This window comes from Oryza brachyantha, chromosome 2, assembly GCF_000231095.2.
Source record: "Oryza brachyantha chromosome 2, ObraRS2, whole genome shotgun sequence".
Lineage (NCBI taxonomy): Eukaryota > Viridiplantae > Streptophyta > Magnoliopsida > Poales > Poaceae > Oryza > Oryza brachyantha.
This window is the reverse complement of record NC_023164.2, coordinates 4,393,607-4,420,791: the sequence shown is the minus strand read 5'-3', so window position 1 is coordinate 4,420,791 and position 27,185 is coordinate 4,393,607. Positions and strand designations below refer to the sequence as shown.

General features: G+C 37.7%; 2 protein-coding genes across 2 annotated transcripts; one reads left to right on the top strand and one right to left on the bottom strand.

Annotated features, from left to right (window-relative positions):
• Window positions 1-106: 106 nt before the first annotated feature.
• LOC102699288 (nuclear pore complex protein NUP205) lies at window positions 107-22,517 on the top strand. The gene is made up of 45 exons (XM_015833014.2): window positions 107-352; window positions 453-548; window positions 1,605-1,679; window positions 1,766-1,870; window positions 1,960-2,070; window positions 2,717-2,876; window positions 3,058-3,140; window positions 3,246-3,368; window positions 3,472-3,696; window positions 5,262-5,351; window positions 5,451-5,606; window positions 6,362-6,478; window positions 6,548-6,754; window positions 7,810-7,911; window positions 8,005-8,136; window positions 8,818-8,948; window positions 9,016-9,135; window positions 9,396-9,516; window positions 10,471-10,668; window positions 10,757-10,875; window positions 10,981-11,131; window positions 11,222-11,334; window positions 11,405-11,486; window positions 11,569-11,655; window positions 11,738-11,815; window positions 11,947-12,129; window positions 12,867-12,959; window positions 13,027-13,140; window positions 13,212-13,370; window positions 13,454-13,509; window positions 13,596-13,668; window positions 13,768-13,958; window positions 14,061-14,193; window positions 14,265-14,342; window positions 16,697-16,861; window positions 17,815-17,985; window positions 18,059-18,193; window positions 19,617-19,760; window positions 19,834-19,956; window positions 20,054-20,146; window positions 20,504-20,632; window positions 20,792-20,892; window positions 21,506-21,625; window positions 21,715-21,790; window positions 22,032-22,517. The coding sequence occupies exons 1-45, from the start codon at window positions 206-208 to the stop codon at window positions 22,113-22,115; spliced, it is 5,550 nt and encodes a 1,849-aa protein (XP_015688500.2). The 5' UTR covers window positions 107-205; the 3' UTR covers window positions 22,116-22,517.
• Window positions 22,518-22,573: 56 nt separating this feature from the next.
• On the bottom strand, window positions 22,574-25,220 carry LOC102722837 (SPX domain-containing protein 2-like). Its single transcript, XM_040520462.1, has 3 exons — window positions 24,750-25,220; window positions 24,522-24,651; window positions 22,574-23,448 (listed from the first exon to the last, which is right to left on the bottom strand). Exons 1-3 carry the CDS (start codon window positions 25,026-25,028, stop codon window positions 23,024-23,026), a joined length of 834 nt encoding a protein of 277 aa, XP_040376396.1. The 5' UTR covers window positions 25,029-25,220; the 3' UTR covers window positions 22,574-23,023.
• Between the last annotated feature and the right edge of the window lie 1,965 nt (window positions 25,221-27,185).

The following is a 27,185-nucleotide window of genomic DNA, read 5'->3' as shown; positions in this document are numbered from 1 at the left end:
GACGAAGCCTTCGAAGCCATCCATGATCCAACGGCCCAAAAGCCACGGCGACCTCGCCGAGCTCATCTCCCTCCGTCCGCCAAAAACCCAGAAGCCCGCGTCGAGCTCGCCCTAGGGTTTTAAACCCCGCCCTCTTCCCCATTCCGCCGACCACCTGCTCCCCCCTAGGGTTCCGGCGAGCTCGGGCGCGCGCCCCCGGCCGGCCATGCCTCCGCCCCCGCCCCGCGAGCTCCTGGCCGTCGTCGAGGCGGCGCTGCTCGGCCCCTCCCCGCCGTCGCCGGCGCAGCGCGTGGAGCTCCTCCACGCCGTCCGCGATGCCGCCCCCGCATTCCGCGCGCTCCTCTCCTATCCGGTGAGCTCCTCGCCCCGGTCCCCCTCGCCGCACTGTGGCAGGAATCGTTTGGTTTTGATTGTTTTTTTTTTTTTGGCGTCTGTGTGGTGTGCGTGGGCAGGGGCCGAGGGCGTCTGATCGGACTCAGGTGGAGGCTAAGGAAGTGCGGCTCCCGGACATGCCGCCCATAACGCTTGACGACACCGATGTGCAGACAGTAAGCTTCCTCATCCAACCATTTGGTGTGATGCGCCATGCATTTACCTGATTTTACTTGGAAACTATGAGAAATGCACAATTGTTCTGCTTTAGTTGAGCTCCATGTGATTTATGTTCTCCTGAACCCTGATGTTGGCTGAGACCAGAACATTTTGATTAGTCTCCGGTAGATATCCTATATGGGATAAGTTGCATACGCATGAATTTCGATGAGATGAACTGTGCTTTTGCCTGTGAGTTAGTGCAATTTTATCTTTTTGTGAGCATGCCGGATGCTTTAATGCTTATGCTTCTTCATAGTTTCATCATGAAATACTTTGTGTAAGCTCTTGTGGATTTGTGGTTAAATAGGTTTCAGGAGGTGATTTTTTGGATTGGAGGTAGCTTGTTCTGTAATGTCTCCATGGACAGTCAAGCATTTTGGTTAACAATTGTTCAAATTTGCAAAATCTTGAGCTGTGCCTTTAAAATCTTAAGACAACTGAGGTCACATATGATGTTATTTTATTTAGATGCCTATTTATCTCAATCAAATGCCAATTATCGCAGTGTAGTGAAATTAGGACTAAGTCTCTTTGCTTCTTTGCATTGATACTTTCAAACCAAAGAACCACGAAGGAATTATTGTCATGCTTCATATATGCAACTAGGTTCTCAGCATCAACGTGCAACATGGCTTATGACACCCTTTTTCAATTCTTAAGATATATGATAGAGAAAACAAGCCTGAGTGACCATACTGTGCGTTAATATGTGCAGAATATATATTCTTGAACCTACTCAGAAATTCATTACCATGTGTACTACATCTATTATGCTAGTGTGGAAACATTACCATTTGGTCACATCACCCAAATACCTCTTTATATTGAAGCATCAGATCTGTTATGGCTGTTGTGTTTGCACAGTTGTGCCTATAATATAGGTCTCCATGATTTATCATTTTATTTATTTATTGATCTTCATTTGTCCCCTGATATATGGCATTAAGTTCCTCTTTTGCTTTCTTCACACGACACTTGAAGTCAAAATTTCTGCTTATACATTTTTTCAGGCCCTCAAGTTGAGTGATGAACTCAATCTTAATGAGATTGAATCCGTTCGCTTGCTAGTTGACGCCAACAGAGAGGTACACTTTTCATTATAATAGTTATCTCTAATTTTATATAGATTATATTTGTTTACTTTAATCTGACCATTTATACATTTGTGTAGTGGGTTCTATATGGGCGAGAGCCACTGGAAATATATAGGCTTGCAGCTGGCCTTTGGTACATGGAGAGAAGAGATCTTATAACCTCTTTGTACATTCTGTTACGGGTAGTCTATTGATCATGTCCATTCCATCTATAAACTACTATACTATGAGATTTGAATGATGCATTGAATATTTTTCTTATCTTCTATAGTCTGTTGTACTTGACCAAGGGCTTGATGCTGATCTGATGTATGAAATACAAAATCAAATGGAGGCTCTATTTAATGATGGTCTCCGGCAGCGTATAATTACACTTGTAAAGGTTAGATTCAATGGAGCTTGAATATTCTCTTTTGTGTTTATTTAATGATCAATGTTGACGACAAGTTCAATAGTAACAATGGGAAGGCTAATCCAAATTCAGAGTCTTCTATTGACAGATCCAAGGTGTGGGCTTAACCTATTTTTATGAGAACTGGAGAATACATTTGAACTCTAGCTTGTAGGCTGAAACATAGTCAAAGCAATGGATATGGACAGGGAACTAACAATGCCAACTATGGCATATGTTGGTGCTGTGCTGACATTGTCTACTCTACTCATTATGTTTGCAACTCAGTTTGAAGTTATGTCATTCCATCAACACTTTGGAACTATTAGTCATTTAAAAAATGTGGCCCTTTTAGAGGACTTATAACCGCACTTTCTTAGCTTTGATTTATATGTATTTAATTAGGTTCATGCATTAGATTTTTCATGAACATTACTTGCTGTAGTGTTCTTTTTAAAATATTTTCAACATATTTGCACACATGTTGAAAGTTGTGTCGTGTCTGAAGCATCATTTTTAATAAAGGGCATATCACATTTTGGAAATTTCATTGTACTGTGAATATGGAAAGGTTCCATACCATTTTTTTTGGGGTGAAAAACCAAGATTGACAGCTCTACATCTTCTATCCATAAAGGAACTTAATCGTGAAGAACCAGCTGGCGTTGGCCGACCAAGCTCTGAGCCCTATGTGCTTGATTTTAGAGGGGCTCTTGTGGAAAGGCGTGCCATTGTTTCTCGTGAGAGATTAACTCTGAGCCACTGCCTTGCTCTTTCTGCACTTATTAAATTGATGAGTAAGTGAAATGCTCTGTAATTGCTAATATAACCTGTTTATAACTTTCTGAATTGCCTGTTTAGTGATTTGAGTGACTATCTTTTCAACATTTCAAATTTTCCCTGAAATTCAAATGTAGGAAGCTCCATAGTATTTCTGAGTGATCGAGAATCTTCACTAATGACATGAACTTCATTTAGGTCCCAGGGAGGTTAAAGATGTATTTTCAATGCTAAAAGACTTTTCAGCTGAAGTTAATGAAAATACTAGCGTGGAGCTTCAGGTTTGAAGTTTGAACTAATGACTGAAAAATTGTAGACATGGTATTGTTATAGCTTTGAATCATTAATTGTTGTTGTACAACTCTTACTATCATTTATCATTGCAGATCACCTATGGCGTTCTTTTTTCTCTAGTAGTAACTTTTGTTTCTGATGCTTTAAGTACTTCCCATGAGAAAGCATCTTTGTCATCTTCTGATTCTTCGTTCAGATGTGATTTTCATGAACTGGTAATCTCTATGAATGCCTGAACTTATTATTTTTCCAATCCTTGTTTAGTTGGTACATATGGAAAAACTATGTTCATGGCATGCTTTCCTTGTTGAATGTCAGGTGATGAGGTCAGATAACAATTCTACTATTGAAGGATTTGTTGGTGTTGTGCGACTTGCATGGACAGTTCATTTGATGTTAACTCAAGATCGAAGTATTGCAAGGGATACTCTCACTAGTTCTTCGGGAGACGTGGCAGATATATGGGCATGTCTGGAGATTATTTGTCGCCAGAATACTTTTCAGTTTCTGCGGGAACGAGTTATGCAAACAGCTGCCTACAAGGTATAGTAATTCCAGATCCTGACATCATCTGACCGAATAACTGTAGACCCTATTACAAATGATCCTTACTGGTTAAGAAAAAGTAGATTAGTGTAGTAAAATGAAATATTTTATATGCTCTTTTAGGATGTCCTTGCATAACCTTGCAGCTAGTAAGCTTCTTGTTAAACTTCTTCTTTATAAATTTGTTGACTCTTTTATGATTTGTTTGGCATGCCTTGTTGGTCTTTTTGTCCTTACTCCTTACTATATAGATTGAATGATTGACTGGTAGAATAATTTTATTTTCACTGAGACATGCTAGAGGCAAAGTGACAATGTATTTGACCTCCCGTTGTTCTCCGCTTTGTCTTTTGTAATATCGCCCTGTCATGTAATACTTCTTTAATGAGACCCTTTATGAAAATCCTGGGACATTTATCAACTACTATTGATTGTCTGAATTGGCCTACTTGGAATTCTAGTGGACGTAAAGAAATCAAGCATGGATTACACACATAAAATTTGTGCTGCTTTCACTTTATTTATTACTGTCTTTATGCCATTTCCTTGGTTGTCAGGTTAAAGAAACTACGGGCTTGTTTTGATACTGGGTTTGGGAAAAAAAAATTCTCACCCACCAAGGGACATCTTGTAATCCTAGCCATCCATGCCTCATAACTCATTTCATCCTAACCATCCACTCATTTCCCTTTCCCACTTCCACCTCTCTTTTCAAGCTTTCCATCATCAAAACAAGCTCTATATGCGACCACGCATGAAAAAAATGGATTATGCTATTCCTTATCACTCTAACATGGCTCTGCCTATTGCACCTGTAAGCATGAATGAGTATATTGCTGCATCCCCTGAAATTTGAGTTCATGCACTTCAGCATGAGATTAGAATGTGTAGCACTTTCATTTCAGCGTAAGTTGAAATAAAGCATGAAATTTTGCATGGTTATAGATGACTACAAAGGCTATACATGCAATTTTTGAGTAGTACTCCGTATATCCAATTACTTTAATGCCTTTAAACTAAACTACTTAGCCAAGTCAGCACAGTTGTGGGATTTGTAATGTTCTACATAGTGAATAACGGGTTTCTAGATTTGCAGTGTGCTGCATTTTGGTATACTATTTGCTGTTTAGAGGACACCATATTCCCACATCATAATCTAAGATATTCACATTTTTTGAATTTGTGTGCATTATGTAAATTTCCATGAACTACATACTATGCATTGATTTATGGACACACCAAGCATACATTTCCTGAGATTTTTCTTTGCAAATGCAACCTATTGCATTATGGCGACTAGCTCCGAGCCTACAATCGCAGCTATCTGCTGCTGTTTTTTTTATCGGTACAATGCCACAAGTTCCCTATCATATTTTGGCCAAACTCTGATTATATGCACACATATGTAGGTTGGGCACATGAAAGTGAGTTCAGTATTTCTATGGCCAGTCTTTATGCTCTTTATATAATATTAGTCAAAGTTCCTTTGCAAGAATTTCTATCTATATATGGTGTTAGTATATGATTTTGTGGCTTTTGCTGTTTCTTCTCATTCGATGCAGAATGACGATGAGGATATTGTTTACATGTACACTGGCTACATTCACAAGTTGATGATGTGCTTTCTTTCCCATCCGACTTCTAGAGACAAGGTTAGAGTAGTTCTTCAAAATATGATGATACAACTAGATATCTAATCACCTCTCTTGAGTTCATGGGTGCAAAACAGTGACATATATCCTTGATAACAGATAAAGGAAATAAAGGAAAAAGCAATGAATGCCCTCAGTCCATATGGTTCACTCAGAGATCATAGAGAAGGTCCCAGCAGAACTGGAGAACAAAATGGTCAGCCTAGCAATCAGCCTTTCATCTCTCTCCTGGAATTAGTTAGAGAAATATATCAGGTATTGCTTCTTGCATCGATATATTCAATGATATCAATGGAACCACACATGCATGATTTAGTTTGATTTTCATGGAACTAAGGTTTTATATATATCCTTTCTTGGTTTTGCCAAGTATAATTTGTTTGAGCTTATTTTCTGTAAAATTGTAGCACTTGTGTTGGTTACGACTGCTTTGGTTCTTTCCCACGATACAAGAGTTACTCTGACAAATGCAACCTTTAGTTTGATAACCTTTGTATCTGTTATCTATGATATAACTGTATGTGTCATGCAACTAGTTGCTTAGACATCCTGTATTGATAACTGTTCCAGCGGTAATGCTTAAAGATACGTAGAATGCATAAAAGAGTCTCTTGCCAATTGCTGTCTAGTTTAACCATATAACAGATCTTCTTAGTTGATTTAAGGTGTGAGCTTGAGTGGTTCTGCACTGTGAAGAAATCCTCTTCTTGATCTGTTCGCTATAGCTAGTTGCTACTGCTATCGACTATTTCAATTTTGAACTGCATGGATGTTTTTATATTATGATAACCTTGTTCTGCATTTCCTAGGTCGTTAATTCTGAATTTTGATTTAATTTACAACAGTAAACACAATTATATATTCGCTCTGTTTTCTTTTCTAGTTACAGAATGTCTATTTCTGTAAACAGAAGGGCATTCGAATATGCTTTAACATGATGTTTTTCACTTCACTAAGCTCTAATTTATAGATCTTTCTACAATTATTTCATATTTCTGTGCTCTCATCAGAACGAACCTGAGCTAGTGCATGCAAACGAGGAACTGTGGACCTTTATCACGTATGCAGGAGAAGATCACACCAATACACAAACTCTTGTGGCATTCCTTGGACTTCTTAGTACTTTGGTATGCATAATGTTGCACATCACTGAATATTCAATCTTTTACACCATCTGTAACAATCTGGTTTTGTAGGCTTCCAGTGAAGTTGGTGCTGCCAAAGTATATGACTTGCTCCAGGGAAAAATCTACCGCTCAGTTGGTTGGAGCACTCTCTTTGATTGCTTATCTATTTATGAAGAAAAGTTTAAAGAATCCCTTCAATCTTCTGCAAGCATGTTGCCTGATTTTCCTGAAGGGGATGCACAGGCGCTTGTTTCATATTTAGCTGTTCTTCAGAAGGTCTCGACTTTCCAGTATTTCATTATACTGTCTTGGTTTCCACCCAATCAAGTTTTAATCAGTTTCACATAATGCTCTCAAATCTTTAATGACTTTGAATGGATTATTTTCTATATCTATATCTGTACTTTACATAGAAGGGAGTAGCTGTGGTGGCGAGTGGTGGCATCACCCCACCACCAACTCCCCAAAATTTTGACATGTGGGACCACTATCCATCCCTCTCCAAACTATACAGTAGAACAGTAGACAGACCCTTGAAGCTCTCAACCATGATCATCCTTGCACACTAATAACAAACGCAGCCTTTTTGTAAGGGGTTGAGAACTTGGCAAGCAAACACTTTTAATTTATTATAAAATTGTATGCTGAAATCCAAAATATATCTCTTTGCAATGTGCTGATGTCATTTTTTAATTGAGCGAAATGTACGGGTATTTTGCTACTTACACATTACATGGCCTTTTTTGCGCAGTAAGAGCATTGTATTCCAGTGTTAATTTTTCGCCTTACAATTTGGTCTTATTGTGGATTTCATTAATTTGATCTGATGAGTTAATTATAGCATAATACTGCTATTATGAAGAAATTCTGACTGTATAGTTCTGCCAAAAAGCTAGAGAAATCGTCCTCAGACTATGGCTAGGAAATCTAACTTAGTCGTGTAACTCCTTAACTTGGTTATGCTATCTCTGAGGTTATGGATGGTAGGATTTTTGTCAATTATTAACACAATACTATTGTCTTATCCATGTATCGTGCTTTTGGATTCTAAATGACTAGCATGTTCTGGCCCAATTTGTGCTCAGGTCTGACATGTTTTACTCTGTATTTTTGGTTTTAGCTAGATGTCTTTTCTCCAGTATTGTTTACTTTTGTCTCCAGATGCATTTAATTTTAAATTGCCGTGTGCTGTTTTTGTTTCTAAGATACATGCATATTCATACTAATCTGTTCCTGCTCCTCCTTTTGCCCATGGGTTATCTTCTTTCTTTATGATGCAGTAATCACATATATCTATTTGTCTTATTACATAAACTATCAATATGCTGTAGGTGGTTGAAAATGGTAATACTATTGAAAGACGGAAATGGTTCCCTGATATTGAACCGTTGTTTAAGCTCCTCAGCTATGAAAATGTGCCCCCATATTTGAAGGTACGCAATTTTAATCATTGTGTACTTTTGACACCATTTACCATTTTGTGATTTTGCTTTTATGATCATATGTATACTAAAGTTTATGTACAGGGAGCTTTGAGAAATTCGATTACTGCATTTATCAAAGTGTCGCCACTCTTGAAGGATGCCATTTGGAGTTATCTTGAACAATATGATCTTCCAGTGGTTACGCCTCCACTTGGCCAGCATAGTGCAACACAGGTATCATGTTTGCTATCTCAATACACTTACTTTTATCTTTTGAACTTGTCTGAATGGTATCACATATTATCACGACACATTTTCAGACATATTTCCAATTGTATATTTCTCTAGTACTTAACCTTTGGTTTATCTATGCTTTTGTAACCAACATGTAGGTAAAATGAATATAGATCCTGTTAATTATGCATTGGTTGTTTCATATCTCTGCCATTTGAGGACCTTAATCTATGTGTTGTGACTGTTGCCAGATGTCAAGCTACTGAAAGTGTTAAATTTTAGGGTTAATTTATAGAATTTACTGTATTTGCGTGGTTTTTGGTATTCTCATTTGCTAGAAGCCTAGCACACTTTCTAACTTTTACTGTTGGGAAACACCTTTTTGATAACCAAGAAAATGTGGATATTGTGTTCTGACAGGAACTGTATGCTACATGCAACCCATTAGTGCCCATTTAAGTGTACCACATGCTTTTTGATAGTTTTGCATTGACTGCATTACTTGTTGGATAAGCTGTTTAGTACTTAACAACACATTAGCTTTATGTGGTTTAGATTTGTCTATCCCTTGGAACGCCATTTAAACTAGGAGGCATTGCTATTCTCAGAAAAAAGGGAGGCACTTATGCAGATTGATTAATGCTGTAAACTACATTGCTGATCGAAGAATGTGTTTGGCAGGTCTATGACATGAGGTTTGAGTTGAATGAAGTTGAAGCAAGGAGGGAGAGTTATCCATCAACCATATCATTTCTCAACTTGGTCAATGCTCTAATTGCAGAGGAAAGAAGCATAAGTGACAAGGGCCGGAGGTACTAACTATTCTATATTTTTGCTCACTCTTGAACATTTTAAAGAGCAAGATTCTTTCCTTAACAGGTTTATGGGTATATTCAAGTTTGTTTATGAAGACGTCTTTGGGCCTTTTCCTCAAAGAGCCTATGCCGATCCTCGGGAGAAGTGGGAACTGGCAGTTGCCTGCCTCGAGCACTTTCACATGTGAGTGTAACGATAATTGCATTCCTTGCATTTTCTCTTTTACCTTGTCATTTTTTCTTTGGATGGCAAATAGTTGGGGAACCATGGGAACCATAATTGATGTAATATATTCAAAGAACTGTATATCAAGTCGTACACAGGAAATTGAAAGAGTTTCAGCCCATGTAGTTAGATGTCTTCCTCAAAGAGAGTAAACCAGCTATAAGTGTTTTACAATGCAATGATACTCTAAAAAACAATTGGCAATTGATAATGTGCAGGGTTTTAAGCATGTATGACATCAAGGAGGATGATATTTTTGCTGCTGTTAATGCATCTGGACCTTCGACTATATCTCATGCCTCAATCGACAGACAGCTTCCTTTGCTAGAGCTACTCAAAGTATGTCCAATTGTTGATTTCATGTGGCTTTAACATCTTATGCAAGCTGAATATGAATATTGTTCCAGGAAACTTATGATAATTTTCTTGCAATTAAGTCCCTTTTTTCCCAGAGTTTGCTCTGTCACTGCCAGTTTGCTACTGTATATATACCGTGTAGTTTATATGACTAGAAAGACAACATTTGAGCAACCTAATAGAAAATTGAAGATCAAAACACACTATAAATTATTTGGATAGAAGGCTGGAAAATTGAAGCTGAGCACTTGTCAACTGGTATCCTGTGAGCTTTGTTTTCATGTATTCCACCTTATAGCAGTATTGTCTGTTTTGAAAAAAAACAACAATTGGCAGGAATTTACTTTAGGATTTCACTTAGCATTGCTCAGCTCATGCTCTCAACAGATTAAGGACTCCTTTTGTTTGAAGGAATCTCATATCATAGGGTGGTTTGGAAGATTTTATTTCTTGGGAAATTTTATGCCACCTTTGGAACATAGGAATAGGATAAAAAAAAAATCCAATGGGCTTGTTTCTTATGCCTCCATTTCACAGGAAAATAAACATGAGTTCATAGCTCTTACTTTGAGTAGTCCAATGCATTCTAGCCCTCCACATGTGATGCTATCCAAAATTCCTATAAACCATCCAAAGACACCACCTATAGTTATCGAATCCTGTAGGATTCATAACCTGTGACAATCAATTCTTATGTTTATGGATTCCATCGGTCCAAAGGAGCGATAATAGTCTTAACAGATAACCACACCTTTGTTGTTCTCTTCAATTTACATGAAACTTATGTGCATTTTTTGCTTGCTTTTGCTTTATGTGGTATATCCAACCTCACTGATATACATCTGATGTTTCTAATAATGTTTAAATATTTTGTTTGAACTTCTATATGTGTCTATGTGCTCTGTATAAAGTCTGTGTTGTACAATTCTAACACAGGATTTCATGAGTGGAAAAGTTGCTTTCCGCAATATTATGAACATCATATTAGTGGGTGTGGACACTCTTATTAATGAGAGAACTACCCAAACTTATGGGATTCTTCTGGAGAAAACTGTCCATCTGTCATTTGAAATATTTATTCTTGTCATGGAGAGAGATCTGGTGCTTGCTGATGTTTTCCGTCCACTCTACCAGGTTTTCTTTCTTTATGGCAATATCTTTCCTTCGCTGGTCATTCCTCTCTCTATCTGATGGTGTCTCTGTTATTCTTTGAATTATGCAGCCCTTGGATGTCGTGTTAGCTCAAAATCATAGACAAATTACAGCTTTGCTGGAGTTTGTACGATACGATTATCTTCCTCAGATTCAACAATGCTCTATAAAAATTATGGGGATTTTGAGGTATATCCTTATTACTTATGTTTCAGATTGCTATTTAGTGAAATCTACCTTTTATTCCTTGTTTACATCTTCACTGGACTCTTCTCACCACTTTGTTTCATGCAGTTCTAGAATAGTTGGTCTTGTTCAGTTGCTTTTGAAAGCAGATGTTGCTAAATCGGTAATTGAGGATTATGCCGCTTGTTTGGAGTTTCGCTTTGATGATTTCCAGGTCATAGAGAACACAAAAGATGATGTTGGTGTTCTAATACTACAGGTTGTTAATGCAGATTTAGTGTTTCTCTTATGTATTACTTAATAAGTTAATATGCCTGTCTTCTAAATATAATAACTTTTTTTCATGCAGTTACTTCTCGATAATATTTCTCGTCCAGCTCCTAACATTACACATTTACTCCTAAGATTTGATGTAAATGGATCCATAGAACGAACGGTTTTAAAACCGAAGTCGCACTACAGGTTAGCTCTAGCTCTTAGCTTACATATAACTATAAGTTTTGTTTGATGAACCATCATTATTGCGCTGCAGTTGTTTAAAGACAATTCTTGACAATCTTGAGAAAGTGACAAAGCCAGATATAAATGCCTTGCTGCACGAATTTGGTTTTCAGGTTAGTTTTCCCAGGATAGAACTCAACTTCTTATTTTAACCCTTTTAATGTCAAAATTGACGTTTGGCTCATCTTAATTCAGCTTCTGTACGAGTTATGTCTTGATCCTTTAACTTGTGGACCTGTCATGGATCTCCTGAGTACAACAAAATATCAGTTCTTTTCTAAGGTTCACATTCTTGTTTTGTTCTTTTAAACTAGCAAAAAGTTGAATAGGAAGTTATATTATTTTTCTTTCTTGCTGTTCCCAGCATGTTGGAACCATTGGTGTTTCACCACTTCCAAAAAGGAACAACAATCAATCTCTTCGTATTAGCATGCTCCATGAGGTATGATTTCTAGGCATGAACATTTTGATGCTACCCATTTGGGATGTTTTTGCCTTTTTGATTGTTGGTGTCTGTTTGGTTAATTGTTTTGGCAATTCCCATCCTGTTAATCTACAGCTTGTCAATTTCAGAGGGCATGGTTGTTAAAGATGCTAGCGTTGGCGTTGCATGCATCGGATATATCATCGTCTGTGTACCGGGAATCCTGTCTTGCTATTCTATGTCATACTTTCGGCCAATGTGCTGAAAACTTGAGGAGTGCAAATTTGTTGCAATCTCCTGGCGCGAGCAATTTATCAATGAACAAAAACAAGGTAATGCTCTAGATAACTTCTATTCTTATTTTCGACATCCTTTTTTATTATATTGTGTTTATTTATGTTACATACATGGGATAATCCATCTATTTTTGTTTATATGGCCCTTTTGTTGGTACTATGTGTAGTTTTGTTTGTGCAGGCCTTTGCCAATATTGTGTTGTGCTTCTATCAAACCATTTTCATTCATTAATTATAATTCTTCATGGGAAATCCACACTTAATGCAGTCAATTCATGGAAACTATGAACATCGTTTCCAAACTCTTTCGTGTGACTTGCATCTCTTAATGTTCAAATTGTACAAACATCTGGAACTGTTTAAGGAACTGTCCACTAATATGATCATTTCATTAGGCACTCAGCTCTAACCCTGCTTGTGGATGGCTTGCTTTGTTTGGGGGTGGGGGAAGGGCCTACAGTGTCTTCTGTCACTGCAACCTTTTCCATGTAGTCAGGGCGCTTGGGTTATGGAAATAGTGTACTCCTGTTTTCATGATTAATAAACTCCAAATTGCATGTCAGTGTAATCAAATCCCCACCTACTGGGCCCATTCTTTATGTCTTAGATCGCTATGTTGAGCTTTTTGGGTGCAATTGTAATGACGCAAGATTGAGGACAGCACAAACTCCATAAATATCCCAATTGCTACATTTTCATACGTTGCTGGTCAAATAAGAGATTTTAACTATGTTTTCATGCTGCAATTCTCATGTGTGACTATTTTCACCTAGGTTTTGGACTTGCTTGAAGTTATCCAATTCAGATGTCCGGACACCTCCATTAAATATCCCCAGTTGCTTTCTAACCTGAGACTTGAATCAAAGGTGTGCCCTTTACACTTCGGATTTTTCAAAGTTTGATTGGTTCTTATCTAATTCTTGTTGCTAATAGATCGAAGAGATCCTAAGAAATTCAGCAACATCCGAATTTGGTGGTGTATATTATTATTCAGAGCGAGGTGATCGATTAATTGATCTGGATGCATTCCATGAAAAACTTCTCCAGGTTATATTTCAACCTTATTCGTTGTTATTAGATTTTTATGTTTTTTTAATGGTTTGCTTCATTTGGTACAGATGTCTCTTTTATTGAATCCTCAATTAAGTGAGTCTGAGAAAAACGAGCTAAAAGAATCATTCCATCAAATGCTGAAATGGGCCTGGAGATATAACAAAAATCTTGAAGAACAAGCCGCCCAGCTTCATATGCTGACTGGCTGGTCGCATATTGTTGAAGTTAGTCTTTTGTTTGTGTCTGCTTATCTTTTCTTTGGGTGAATTTTTTTATGTTGATTGTTGTTATTTTTCTCTAATTCCAGGTAGCAGTATCTAGAAGGATGTCATTACTTGAAGATCGTTCTCACTTATTGTTTGAGTGAGTGTTGCCTCCCTTCTCTTAGAATACAAAATCTTATTGTTGCAAATGCACCGACTTTACTGAATACACATTGCATGCTGCAGGCTCCTTGATGCTTCATTAAGTGCCACAACATCTCCAGATTGTTCAGTAAAAATGGCATATATTTTAACCAATGTAAGTTTGTTGTTAATTCGCTTGTATCAACTGTTAATCTCTTGATAAAGTTCCATGACTGCTTTGAACTTGTAATTTATTTATGTTGATATTTTCAAGGTAGCATTGACTTGTATGGCGAAACTACGGGATGAAAGATTCATTTGCCCAACTGGTGCGGATTCTGATGCAGTTACTTGCCTTGACATTATTTCGGCAAAGCAGTTGTCAAATGCAGCATGTAATTCATTATTATTCAAACTTACGATGGCAATACTGAGAAATGAATCATCTGAGACCTTGAGAAGACGGTAGCTTCACTATCATTGATGACTATGAGCACCCAAAACATTTCTGTACAATTTGTTATTCTCTTTCATAGAAAATATATGCTGACTTTGATTTCTTTGCAGCCAATATGCATTACTGTTAAGTTATTTACAATACTGCCGCAACATCCTTGACTCTGATGTCCCTCCATCCGTTCTTCGGTTCTTACTACTTGAAGAGCAAGAGAGAGATGATGATGAACTTAGTCTTCAAAAGGTCCTTTCTGTTACATTATCTTTGCCTCGTGTTGGGAGCACTACCCTATTCTTACCTTGTTCTTTTTAAAGGTTCTCAAGGAACAGAATGAATTAGTGTGGACCAATTTTTCTATCGTAAGGAAGGAAGCTCAAGCAATCATCGATTTGGTATGCCATTCTTCTGTTCATGTAAAAAATAGTTGAAATGCTTGCCATTTCTGAAGATGTGGCGAATTTTTCTCATTGCCATCATATTGAGGTGGCCTATGGGCTTGTTAATGTATAGACAACTTACACTTTGTTCAGTTCTTTGGCTAAGTTGTGCATGTGCTAACCTCACAATATGGTTTGGATAAACTGGAGATGGTTTCGGTAGATATTTTTCAAGATTTAGATGTAGATGCACTGAGCAGCTCTGCCTTTTCATGGTTTGGCTTGACTATATTTCAGCATTTTAGTTGAGCACTTGAGCACTACAATATGATTTATGCAAAAAAGATTCAATGAAATTTATACAATGAAAGCATAATAATGCTTATGTTTATTGTGCTGCATGTACTCGTCCGTTCCATATTAAAAGACTTTTAGCCTTACCTAGATTCATCAATTGCTCAATGTTTTCTCTTTATGGTTTGTGTATATGTCTAGATGCATTAGCATCTATATGAATCTAGGTGAAACTAGAAAATCTTACATTGTGATGAAACGGATGTAGTATATGTAAATAAACTAGAGGGTACATCATAAGTTGTTATATAGAAGTAATTATCTGAAAATTTAAAACTGGTTACATGACCACATGAGATTGATTAGTGATTGAGAAAATTCCCTGTGTACCCTAGAAGTTTACCTAATCCCTTCTATGCCTAAGTTTTGCTCATTATCTGTTATGCCCCTAATTTTAGTTTGGACCCTTCCATACCCTTTCCATTAGTGAATCATTAGTTGGCAATTAAATTCTTATCAAATAGTCCATTATGCCCTTTTGTATGATAAACATATGGAGTACATATCGTTGGACTATGTAGAAATTTATTACTGTGAGACTATTGTACCTTTTGGTTTGTTCTATGATATTTAGGATAAAATTTATATTTAGATATGACATAAAAAGTTAATATTTAATTATTAAAAGTTTTTTATGAATCATATTTTTTGATAGTAGTACAACAAATTCTTATGTCTTATATACACAGATTTATATTGTACTACTATGCAAAAAATGCTGCATATGCAACTTTTAATAATTAAAAATAAATATTAATTCTTGATGTTATATATAATGATAATTTTGTCATAGAAATATCTTGCATAAACAAACTCATAAATACAATAGTCTCACATGATAAATTTTTACACTTCAACAATACACTCCATAGATCTATATATTTCTCTATGCCAAAGAGAAAAGTCGACCTTTTAAGGAGAATTTAACGGTCAACTAACTGTTGACTAATGGAAAGAGTAAGTAAGGAATCAAAACTAAGAGCATCCCCAACAGCTCATCTAAATTTGGTCATCCATATCTTCATTTAGATGATCATTTAAACTAGTTTCATCCTTCATATCTCTTTGCTCTCCGCTAGATCATCCATATATGATATCCTCTATATCTTTTTGGAGGATGGAGAGAGATTATCCAAATGTAAAGCTTCTCTCTCCTAATATGGATGACATCTAAAAATAGATGATAGGATGACTCTGTTGGAACTTAATTTGTAGTCTTCATCCTCTATTTTCAGGATAGAGGATGAGATGGATGAGCTATTGGGAATGCTCTAAAATTCGGTGGTATATGAGGGAATAAGCAAAACTCAGGGGTATAGAAGGGATTGAGCAAAATTTAAGGGACACACAGGGAATTCTCTTAGTGGTTAGCCAGCTATGTATGGATTAGTGCATACATTTATAAAAAATATATGAAAAACTATCCTAATCTGAAATTTGTATACATTACCACATGAGATCAATTATCCACCTACATGTGGGCATGTGCAAGGTTCACAACACAGCATTACCCAACTCTGTTTATTTACTAAACAGACTCTACTTTAGGAGTCGCGGATCTCGGTCCGAGTTGTTTAGCGAATGACTCAAGCAATACATCTCTATTTCGAGGTGTAAATCAATTCTACTCTTTACCCTACCCCTACCTTAATAAAAGAATCGATTTTTTTTTTTAACTTTGACCTTGTGAGCACCCATTCCAAAACACACACACACATGCCGGGGGGGGGGGGGATTAGGTTTTTGTGTGAAATTTAACTGTCCTTTTCCTAAAATATACAGTTCTCAATTATAAACTGTCAAATTTAGGCCATGAGAGCGGACATGGTGGCTTCTTTCTATTTATTTTATTATATTATTAGTACTGCTGTATAGTAACGTTTTCCATCAACCATACCCTTCATGAAATTGGTTATATCTTGTACATATTTGGAGCTTATAAAATAACCAAGTTACTTCTTTCATCATGTTAGTGATGCTATTTATTTTATTTTCCATCTCTGTTCACATCACAGGTTGCCAAGGATGCTATCCATGGAAGTGAAGCAGGCAAAGCTATTTCATTCTATGTTCTTGATTCACTAATAAGTATTGACCAGGATAAGTATTTCTTGAACCAACTTCAGAGTCGAGGAATTCTCAGAACATGTCTAAGTGATGTTAGCACCTATTTTTCTAAGGTGTAGACTTCATTTTCTTTCTTACCTTCTCCCAATTAATCTGCTATTGTAGTTTGAGGCTTTGTTTTGTCATGCACATGCCATCATATTTTTACATTTTCTTGGAAATGAGCTGTGACTCTGCTTGTAGACCTCTATAAAGGGATGCTGTTTTTGTGGAAACTATAAGGGTAGGAATTTAAGATGGAATTTCCTAGTGGTTTACTTGATGTTGATGGATGTTTGTGTGCATTATTGTTGAAGTCATTTGGTTATTATTGGGTGCTTTTTTGGATGATCAAGGCTGAATCATGAAAGCATGGCACTGGCAAAATGGCCAGGATTATTACCTGCCTCGAAAAGTTTGGTTATGCTCATTTGTTTTTCTGAATGACTACACAGAACATCTTTTATGAATCCTGAGTACTGCATTCCTTCCATTGAATTTGCTTGGTCCTGTTTGAGATTATTGCCATTGATTAACTACTTTATCATAGGGATAATTAAATATTTCAAGAAATAAACTTAAACAAATACTCCCACATGTCCCATGATACTATAACTTTTGCCAATTTTTGAGGGGATCAAGGTTCAGGTGAAAATGGTTGTGATTGGTTGAGAATAGGAAGTGGCAGAAGAAATTAAAGGGTATGGCTGTGATTGGTTGAGGTGAGGAAGTAGTATTTTGGGATAAATTTTAAATGGGAGAGGTAGTAATATTATTGAAGGAGGGAGTAACTTAGAGCAAGCAATCTAAACAATGTAGTAGAAGAAAATTCTTGGACAGAACATACTGAGGTATGGAGCAAATACTCCGTGGCAATAATCCAATATAGCTGAAAAGAACATGATTCTGTTGTGATAATCTTTTGTTTTATGCCCTCATATTGCAGTAATTTTGTGAATGCTACTGGTGTCTTTATAGAATTATGTGTTTGCCGTTTTGTCATTGACTTTCTTTTGCATCTTTGTAGGAAACATCATTCTCGTCAGAGTCTTCACAGAGGTTTTGCACTATTGATGCTCAATTGTCATTACTTCTGAGAATCAGTCACCATTATGGGAAACATGGCTCCCAGATTCTGTTGTCCATGGGTGCTCTACATAATCTTTCATCCTGCAACCTCATGGGTTTACAGAAAAAGGTTATTTCAGTCTCTGTTACCAATGTGAGTGCTTATCCTCTGTTCAGACAATTACAATATGTTTATGCTTTAGGCAAATTCAAGGCTCAACTCCACTGTGGTGAAAGCACGAGCTGGGGAAATTGACAAGAGGAGGTCACTTACTGCACCGATACTTAGAATCGTCACATCTTTCACCTCACTTGTGGACTCTGCTGATTTTCTTGAGGTTAGCCAATGTTCTGGAGGATCCATATTTTCTTCATCTCATATGCAAGTTTATTTGGAATCAGATTAAGTGTGCACTATAATGCAACGATGAAAATAGGGCCATTTTGTGTAAACCTTTTTTTTCTTTATATGGGGAGTTTGGAGCACCCCACTAAAGAATTTCACTAGTTTCAAAACCCATATGTTGCTAGGGGAAATCATCATATTGCCCAGCACATTGACCCATTGTATTACCTTGGCCAGCTGCTTGGCCTACACCACAACTACAACATTTTCATTGCCCCACAGCACTTTTGACCAAATTGGACCTGCAGAGACTGAGGTAGTCTTGGGAATTTGTGCATGGAAGGATCTTAAAAGCTAAGCTGTTTGCTTTTATTGTTAATATAAGTATTTAGGGAGGTGTGAAGGTAATATACCATCATTTACCAACAATGTTGAATTTATGCTTTCTCACAATGAGTTTATTGAATGCTGCATGAAATTTAATCGTAGCTCCCATCATTTCGCTTTCTGGACAAAAAAAAATGAAATGCTTATTTGCAAACGAAAAATAATGTGGATAAAACTTTTATACACGTGCCCATAGCAATTTAAAAGCAAATGCTGTAAAAAACAACGATGAAAATACCACAAAATCAACTCCAAAATTAAGTTCTATAAAATTCAAAATTTGGCTTATAAACAGTTGCAAAGGGAAATGATGGGACCCATAGTTTACTTGTTGGTTAAGTATTAACTGCCGCATATGGTTCGAGGAGAGAACCTTTGAAAAATGTCTGTACCCATGGTTCTCTGTAGTTATTTCAACCCAGTAGTAAAAGTAGTAAAAGTACATTATAGTGAGCTATTATCTAAGGTGAACTAAATATTTGCATATTGCTTTATTATGATTTTATCATTTCATGACTTGATACCACATAAATTTGTGGTTGTGCAAGGCATGGTCTCCATCTATAATTTACTTGCAAACCTCATCTCTGCCCTAACTAGATAATCTTGTACCTTTATTTGACTTTCTAATCTGATAATTAACCTGCTAAGTGGCTGTAAGGGCTGGCCTGGCCTACTGCGATAACATTTGACAGTTTGGTGAAAATTGGTCAGGTTTTTAGAGGATAAAAAATTGGCCTGAGGTGATGGTTTTGTCAAGAGGGGTAAAATGGACTTGTTCCATAATAGTATAATACCTAGTACCAGATTTTTAGGTAGTAGGTAATGTCACATCAGATCCTAGGTAGCTACATTTGGGACAGAGGGAGTATTATTTTACCTCACTCATAAACTTGTTGTCTTTTCCATGTTGGGGAATGACATGGAGCTAATGCTGGTCATGAACTTCATTTGAAATGCATTTTTCTATGCTTTATAATCTTTCTATATTGTCATTCCTCTTTATACTAATTTAATTCTATGCTCAGGTTAAGAACAAAATTGTACGAGAGGTAGTGGACTTTGCCAAGCAGCATCAATCCGTTTTTAATAGCATTTTAAGGGAGAGCATATCTGGAGCTAATATATTGACCTTGGAGCGACTTAATATAGTGGTCTCTATTCTCGGCAAGGTTTGCTATTTTCTTCTTATTTGATTTTGGTTATTTTTATGATGTGTCTTCACAAGTGCTACCTACATTATAGGTATGGGCATATGAGGAAAATGATGATTGCAGCTTTGTCCAAGATCTATTTTCCATGATGCAATCTCTTTTCAGTCTTGATTTTGGGTCTCTCAACTTTATGCAATCACCAAACATGATTGAGGTACAATCTTGTTCTCTTTACCACAGCTTCATCATAACTATGCATATCCATGCACCCGGAGACTTTTCTAATGCTTGCAGGTGTTATTTCTTACCAGAATCAGAAGTCAGAATTGATAGTGTTTGGTCTGTGCTTTAGTCTTATCTCCTATCTATATGTTCTGGCTACAAAAAAGGATATGAGGTTTCAAGTAAGATATTTTTGCTATCATCCCTCATTCAATTTTCATCAATATCTTAATTGTTTGGTACACACTGCTCCAAGTCTCCCAGATCTTGTTTTGAAAATTTTATACTACATCAAAATTGCCCTTTATTTGTATCTGTTTATCTCATGACCAAAAACAAGTGATATGGCTCTCAATTTACCTATGCAATTTCTCTTATTGTCAATCAGTTGCATATAAAATTATGGCTGCATGCATTAGGAATGGAGAGGATAATTTATTTCTTGTCACCAATCTTCTTGCTATGTTAGCCATCTGTTGATATTTACCTTTTTTTTTTGTATATCCTAAGTTCATATAATCAGCTGCTTGAGCTTGCAGATTTCATATGATGATAGTAGCGAAAGTGGTCAGCAGCAACCAACACTACAGCTGGTTTCAGATCTTCTAAACTCAATAACACTTGCTATGGAAAGAGTAGCTGAAGAAAAATATATGTTGCTAAATAAGGTAGCCGATGCTAATTTACATGTTCATTATGTATGCTTTATTATGCTTAGCTTTAAAGTGAATTATCAACCCAGAGTAGAGGAAATTCATTTGAAATCTCAGCAGTTCATAATGATTTCAGTGTAACTATGCATTCACTGTCTGTTTTCTCCTGCGCAGATTCGTGACTTGAATGAGTTATCTAGGAAGGAGGTTGATGAGATAATAAAATTATGCATGAAACAAGATTGTATTTCTCCCAACGATAACATCCGTAAAAGGTACTTGTTGCTTTCCCTTTTGTCAACAATTGTCCACAAAGTTCTTAGGTAAATAATGAAGATTTTATTGTCATTTGTCAATCTCTGATCTTCGACCTTACCTTCAACCACATACAAAAGGTGGAAATATATTTAGCAAGAAGGCAAAACTTCTTCCTTTGTAACCCCTGTCTTTTCTCATTCTGCTTGGCATGGCAGTACTCACCAACCCATTGAAGAACAAACTAGTTTGAGCATTGAGATATGCATTGTTAAGTGGTAGCCATGAATATCTCTTACAGTAGCTTGCGGTGCGTCATGATATTATGGTCCTTGTCCATACTCCATAATATCACTAAGTGAAGAGCACCCGCAGAATGGCAGGGTGATGACTTCACAGAGTCCAGAGACTAAATGAGGGTCAAAAATCTTGGGATAAATGCACCACCTCATTATTTAATGATAACTGAACTGTTAATGTGATAAATTAACTCCATGCCACAGTGCCCTAGTTGACCCAATGGACATGACTTGCATAATATCTTACCTGGGGGGAGATATTGTTGCAATAACATCTACATGGGCGGTTTTTATGATACATATTGTACATGTAACAAAAGTTTCTCTCTTGCAGGAGGTACATTGCAATGATAGAATTGTGTTGCATGGCCGGCAACCGTGATCAGCTCATAACCCTTCTACTCCAAATCGCAGAATGCGCTGTCACTATTTTGCTTGTTCATTTTCAAGACGAGTATGAACAATCGTTTGTTGTGCAGAGGTTTTATTGTCTTTGTGTTTTTTGTTCTTAAGCTTAAAACTTCATTTCTGTACCTTTTGTAGGTCTTGTTCAAAAGATCTTTCTTCATTTTGTGATGAGTTGCTTCCTATCCTGGAGAGGCTAGAGCATTTTAAAGAGGTATGGTGCTCATAAATAAATTATGGATTGCTAGTCTTTTCATTTTTTCGTTAGGCCTAATAAACTTTTCATTAACTGTATCTCTGTATGCAAAAACAGTTATGAAAATACACCCTTTAAAATGTGACATATTACCATGTTTTCTGTCAAGATGCTTACCGACAAGTTTGACATGTATACGTAAATGGATCTTCCGCATTGAATATGCTTTGTAAATGAACCTTTTATATTGGCTGGACAGGACAAAGTCGGGCGGAACCTCAAGCTATTTCATCGATCTGTTACCACTCTAAAAGAGATGACCATCAGAAGCATGTCCTTGTGAAGAACGAGGGAGAGATGTCAGATGTATACAAATGTAACCCTTTTGTAGCATATAGATTTCAAGCTGTAGAGCCTATGTTGTACACCGTTACATACTGTAACATGATGCTAGTTGGACAATATAACTCTAGGGCACTAGCCAGCTGTGTCAGATGCAAAATTTCCGTCTTGTGAAGGGAAACCTGATCAAGGATCAGTTTTTGAAGTTTTGAATCTTAGCTAACAGTCGATTTCGTCATTTGCATGAAACAAAGGACTGAATGCCTTGGAACTCTTTGCAGATGACAAGTACAATTTATCGTCATGCAGCTGAAAAACGTCTCCACTATGGGGTAGCCATGTCCCGTCTGTTCCATGTAAACAACGACATATTTTGTCCAAAAGCATGCAGCTATGCGGGTTCAAAGTTGAAAGCAACCGCAGTCTTGGAACGTACACGTCTTTCTCATCAAAATACAAGTTCACCAAACGATGGGATTAAGAATTTAACAAGTGTAGAGTGTATGGTAAAAAATTGTGATTCTGGATCGTCAGTTTACACGGGCAGCCATGTACAATGCATGGCAGAAAGCTATGAATCCATACATACCATCTAACGAGACAAAATCACCCCTTAAAATGGCAAAAAGGTATCAGACTGCACATTCAGATCTATGTTTATGGTGAACTTTTTATGATATATCAACATACACTAACTTTCTTTTCCCCTATCATTTTTACAGGAGCTGGGAAACACACAGGCCACACGAAAAATACCCCCAAGTTAAACGAAACATGATGAACAGGATAGCCAGATACGAACTCCTACATCATTGGGCATTCGAGCAAAAGCGCAGGCGAAGAAGAGAAGCTCCCCAGATGCAGCGTCTCTCGGTGCAAGTCCATCTGGCAGCCTGCTCATTCTTGCCCTCACCTGTCCTGCTCCTCCTGCACATTGCTGCCGTCCAGAGGTGGCAGCGAGAAGGCGCTCACCGTCGAGCTGCCGCTCCTGATCTCTCTCAGCGCCCTGAGCGCCGCAACCGTGCTCTTCATGTGCATGCTCTTCTCATCCTCGGCCTCGTCCTGCCCCAGGGCGTTGGCCGAGGAGGAGGAGGAGGAGCTGGGCTTGGAATTCTTCTCCTCGCCGTCGCTGTCTTCTTTTCCGTCTTCGCTCGGTAGCGACGACGGTTCATCGTTCGCCGGCATGAGCCGGTCCAGCATTTCCTCGCATTCCTTCACCAGCTTGTACAGGAGGTCAGTGGTGAAGAAGGGTTGCTGCAGCACCTTCTGGATGAAGGGGAGACGGATCATGGAACCGGTCCTCTTGTCGTACTTCTTGAGGATTTTAACCAGTCCTGCAATGCAAAAGAGGAACATGTAACACAAGCCTTTGCACCAAAAAAAAAAAAAAGAATTTATATGTAAAAAAAGGGATGTTTATCCAGCAATGATAGTACAAAACAGAAATACTAGCATACCAAGTTAGAAATGATGGTGATTTAAGCAATAACAATCCGAGGAATATTATAACACTGCTATAGGTAATATCTGATGTACAGGTTATAAATAGTGTGATATTATACAAGTCCATTTTGTCACAACAAAGTAACACAACTGCAACTCCATGTAAAGGAAACGAATGAACGTTTTTATTGGTACTGTTTCATTAAAAAATACCAAAATGTATTAAAATTAGTTGTTACATCTTCTAAAACAAATAAAACACATATAACGATAAAAGAAAGAGTGCCATGTGGTCCCATCTCATCGGTTTTTAACTTCAAGAGTTCTATGCAAATAAATGTTATATAAAAATATCTAACATGATTTAGTGGGTACCACACTTAACTTTAGTATCATGTGTATGACCCATATCCTATGATTAAATAATTGGTTGACCCCTTCTCAGAAAACTTGACCTTTCTGAAAAGGATAGGCGGCACCCACCACGTGTCCTAGCTTTCCACTAGGGCTTCTATCTTCGGATTTCATGAGTCACATGAACTCAAACCGAAAAGATAAAATTCGTCAAAGAATGTTAAGAAAAATTCAATGAAATTTCAATTTCATTTCACCTCCATTTGTACTACTGGCCCACAAGACTTATCAGCTTACGTATTCTCACACCCTGACAAAAATCACACAAATACTAATGCTGCATCCTAACAAAAATCACCCAAAATTTTTTTTTTGCAGGCCCCAACAGCTCCCAGTGTGTCCTACTAGAACTACAGTAGGAGAAAAAAAAAAGAAAAGCAGCCATAATGTTTCTATCATGTGAAGTGACATGCCAGGCCAGTATATTCCGCAGCCTGACATGGAAAAGTGCAACTCTGGAATTACTCTGAAATTAGTACTGCTAATTGATTCAGAAATCCAGAGGTGACAGAGAATGGATTGGGGGGGGGGGGGGGGGGGGGGGGCTCACCGGTGTAGTTGAGCGCGCTGTAATTCTCGAGCAGCACCATCTCGCCGTGGAGATCGACGATCTCCTTCCTCACGCGCATCACCTCCTCCTCCTCCGCCGCCGCCGTCTCGGCCGCCCGCTCCCGCAGCTCCTGCGCGCGCGCGCCCATGGGGGGGGGGGGAGAGGAGGAATCAGAGCAAATTCACCCAGAGACGACGAGACGGAGATGAGGTGTTGCTGGTATACTACCTTCTGCTTGATGACGTACTCCTCCTCCTTCTCGAGGAAGAAGAAGTTGAACTTGTCGAGCTCCGCGTCGAGGAGGCCGACGAACCCGGCCCGCTCGGGCGCCGCCGCTCCCGCCGTCACCGCCGTGCCGCCGCCGACGCGGCGGCGCTTGCCCAGCCGCTCGCCGGCGCGGCAGATGAGGTTGAGGCGCTTCTTGAGGTCCTTGTAGGAGAGGAACTTGTCGCGCCACTCCGGCTGCATCTCCAGGATCTGGCCGCTCAGGCTCTTGCCGAACTTCATCCTCGCAGACGATCACGACCGGATCGTATCGCCGGGGAAACTCGAAATTGGGATGGAAATTGGGGTGGAAGAAGATGGATGGATGGATGGAGGAGATGGGAGATTGATGGCGATAAATAGAGGAGATGAGAGGAGAATATTCGTGACGGGGATATCTCGCGGCGTGGCGCTCTTTTTTTTTTCCCTGACGAACTCGTCGGCTTGGAGGTTTTTGGCTTTGGATTGCGGGTGGGAAATGGTAGGTGCACCCAAGAATTTTACCCCCGAAAAGTGCTTTGGGTATGTGGTTTTTCTTTTTATTTTATTTTGGGGGGTTTGGTGAAATAGTTCTACCAGCGCACGTCAAACCGATCTATGGTTCAAACTGAGCGGATAATATTGCTCACATTAAACCTAACTAATTGAGCTAGGTCCACTTGGCACTTTGGTACGTGAGGATCATTTGGTATAATTGTTATCTACTATAATTTATTGACACGCCAATATTTAGTTACCATCTCAAATATTTGAAAAGTGCTTAGTAAAATTTTAGAAGATTTCATTCCCATTTTTTCACTTCTGCTTATACTTATAAGGCAAAATTTGAATTTCTAGCCTTAAATTTAGAGTTGATTTGGGGTTTTTTTTATTTACTAAAGCTTATTTTCCATCATTGACGTTTATATCGCTAACAATACATATATAAAAATTTTATTCATAAATTATTTTTCATTTGCAAATATATCATTTGTGTTTTTTTAATAAAAAAGCCAAACAATCACCCCTAGAGCCGTTAGTAATTTGTGAAATGATGAGTTCAAAAACAAACAAAATTGGTGTACATATGTTTATCGTGAGAACGCTATCAGAGTATCATAAATTAGTAGGTTTTAGTGATATATTGTCATAGAAATGATGGTCTAGAATTCAATATCTTGACAATATCTTGTTATAAATGCTAGATATTTAGCACATTCGTTTTAAAATATAAATATTTTTATTTTGTTTTAAATCACTTTATTGGTCAACTTTTAAATTTTAAATGGATGATATTTCCTTTCTAAGCATCCAACTGGCTCCTAAATCATTTAAATGACTAAAAATATAGGAATTAGTGTAGAAATATTTATACCGTGCTACAAGATTCGAATTATATAAATACTTATATTTTGAAACGGAAGAAAGTATGACTATAGGGAGTGTTTGTGAAAGAGGGTGTTGAATGTAGTACTATAAACTTCTTACTTGTGAATATACTTTATATGAGATTCTTCAAATATTGAGTGGAGACAAATTGATCAAACTCCGAACTAGAAGTAGCCGAAACTAGCTTATAAAATCAACAAATTCCCCTTGTAACCCTTCCTTTTCGAAGCACACCAAGTGTAGCTATTTCTTTCTAACATGTTAATTTAACACTTTTTGCTTAACAGCATGTTAATTTTACTTAACCCAACGGGCCAAGTACACACACCGCTTACCCATGCAGTAAATTAAAACTAGCTGCAATCTTAGCTGTAAGTTTGCCCAAATTTTCAACTGCAAATTGCATATTGCAGTGACAAAAAAACTTAGATATTAGAAAATGACCTAATATCAATTAAATAGGTAGAAGTGAGACTTCGAACCAGACTGGCTAGAAAACCTCTGGGTGTTTCTCAAAATTTAGTGACAACAAGAAATGCTCTCGTCGTTTTTTCTTATTGCGAACGATCCGTTGAATTTTTCCCACGGAATATTCCACTCTTTAGAATAATAATCGTACTAATTAATTTAAACGAAGATTAATTAACTCTGACGAGATATCGCACAGCCAATAGAAGCGGTATCTTCTCCTTCTCGCGCATCGGCGTTGACGATCGCCACGATTTCGATTGGTCGCTCGTTGCAGGTGGACCACGAAATTTTTTAATTTTTTTTCTATATATAGGATCGTAATTAAATTAATCAGATGCTCTTCTGGTTCATCAAGCAAGCTCCCTGACATTTTTTTTAAAAAAAATTCCAGCAATTTGGCGTGGCTCTGTGAATGCCCACTCTCACGTAATCCAATCAACGTTTACGTATACATTGACTTTCTTTTTTATCAAATCAGGAAATAAAACTGAGCATGGCAGTAGCTAGCCGGTGCAAAAACCACACGGTGAATTACTTTAGCCCTTGTTTAGTTGCCAAAAT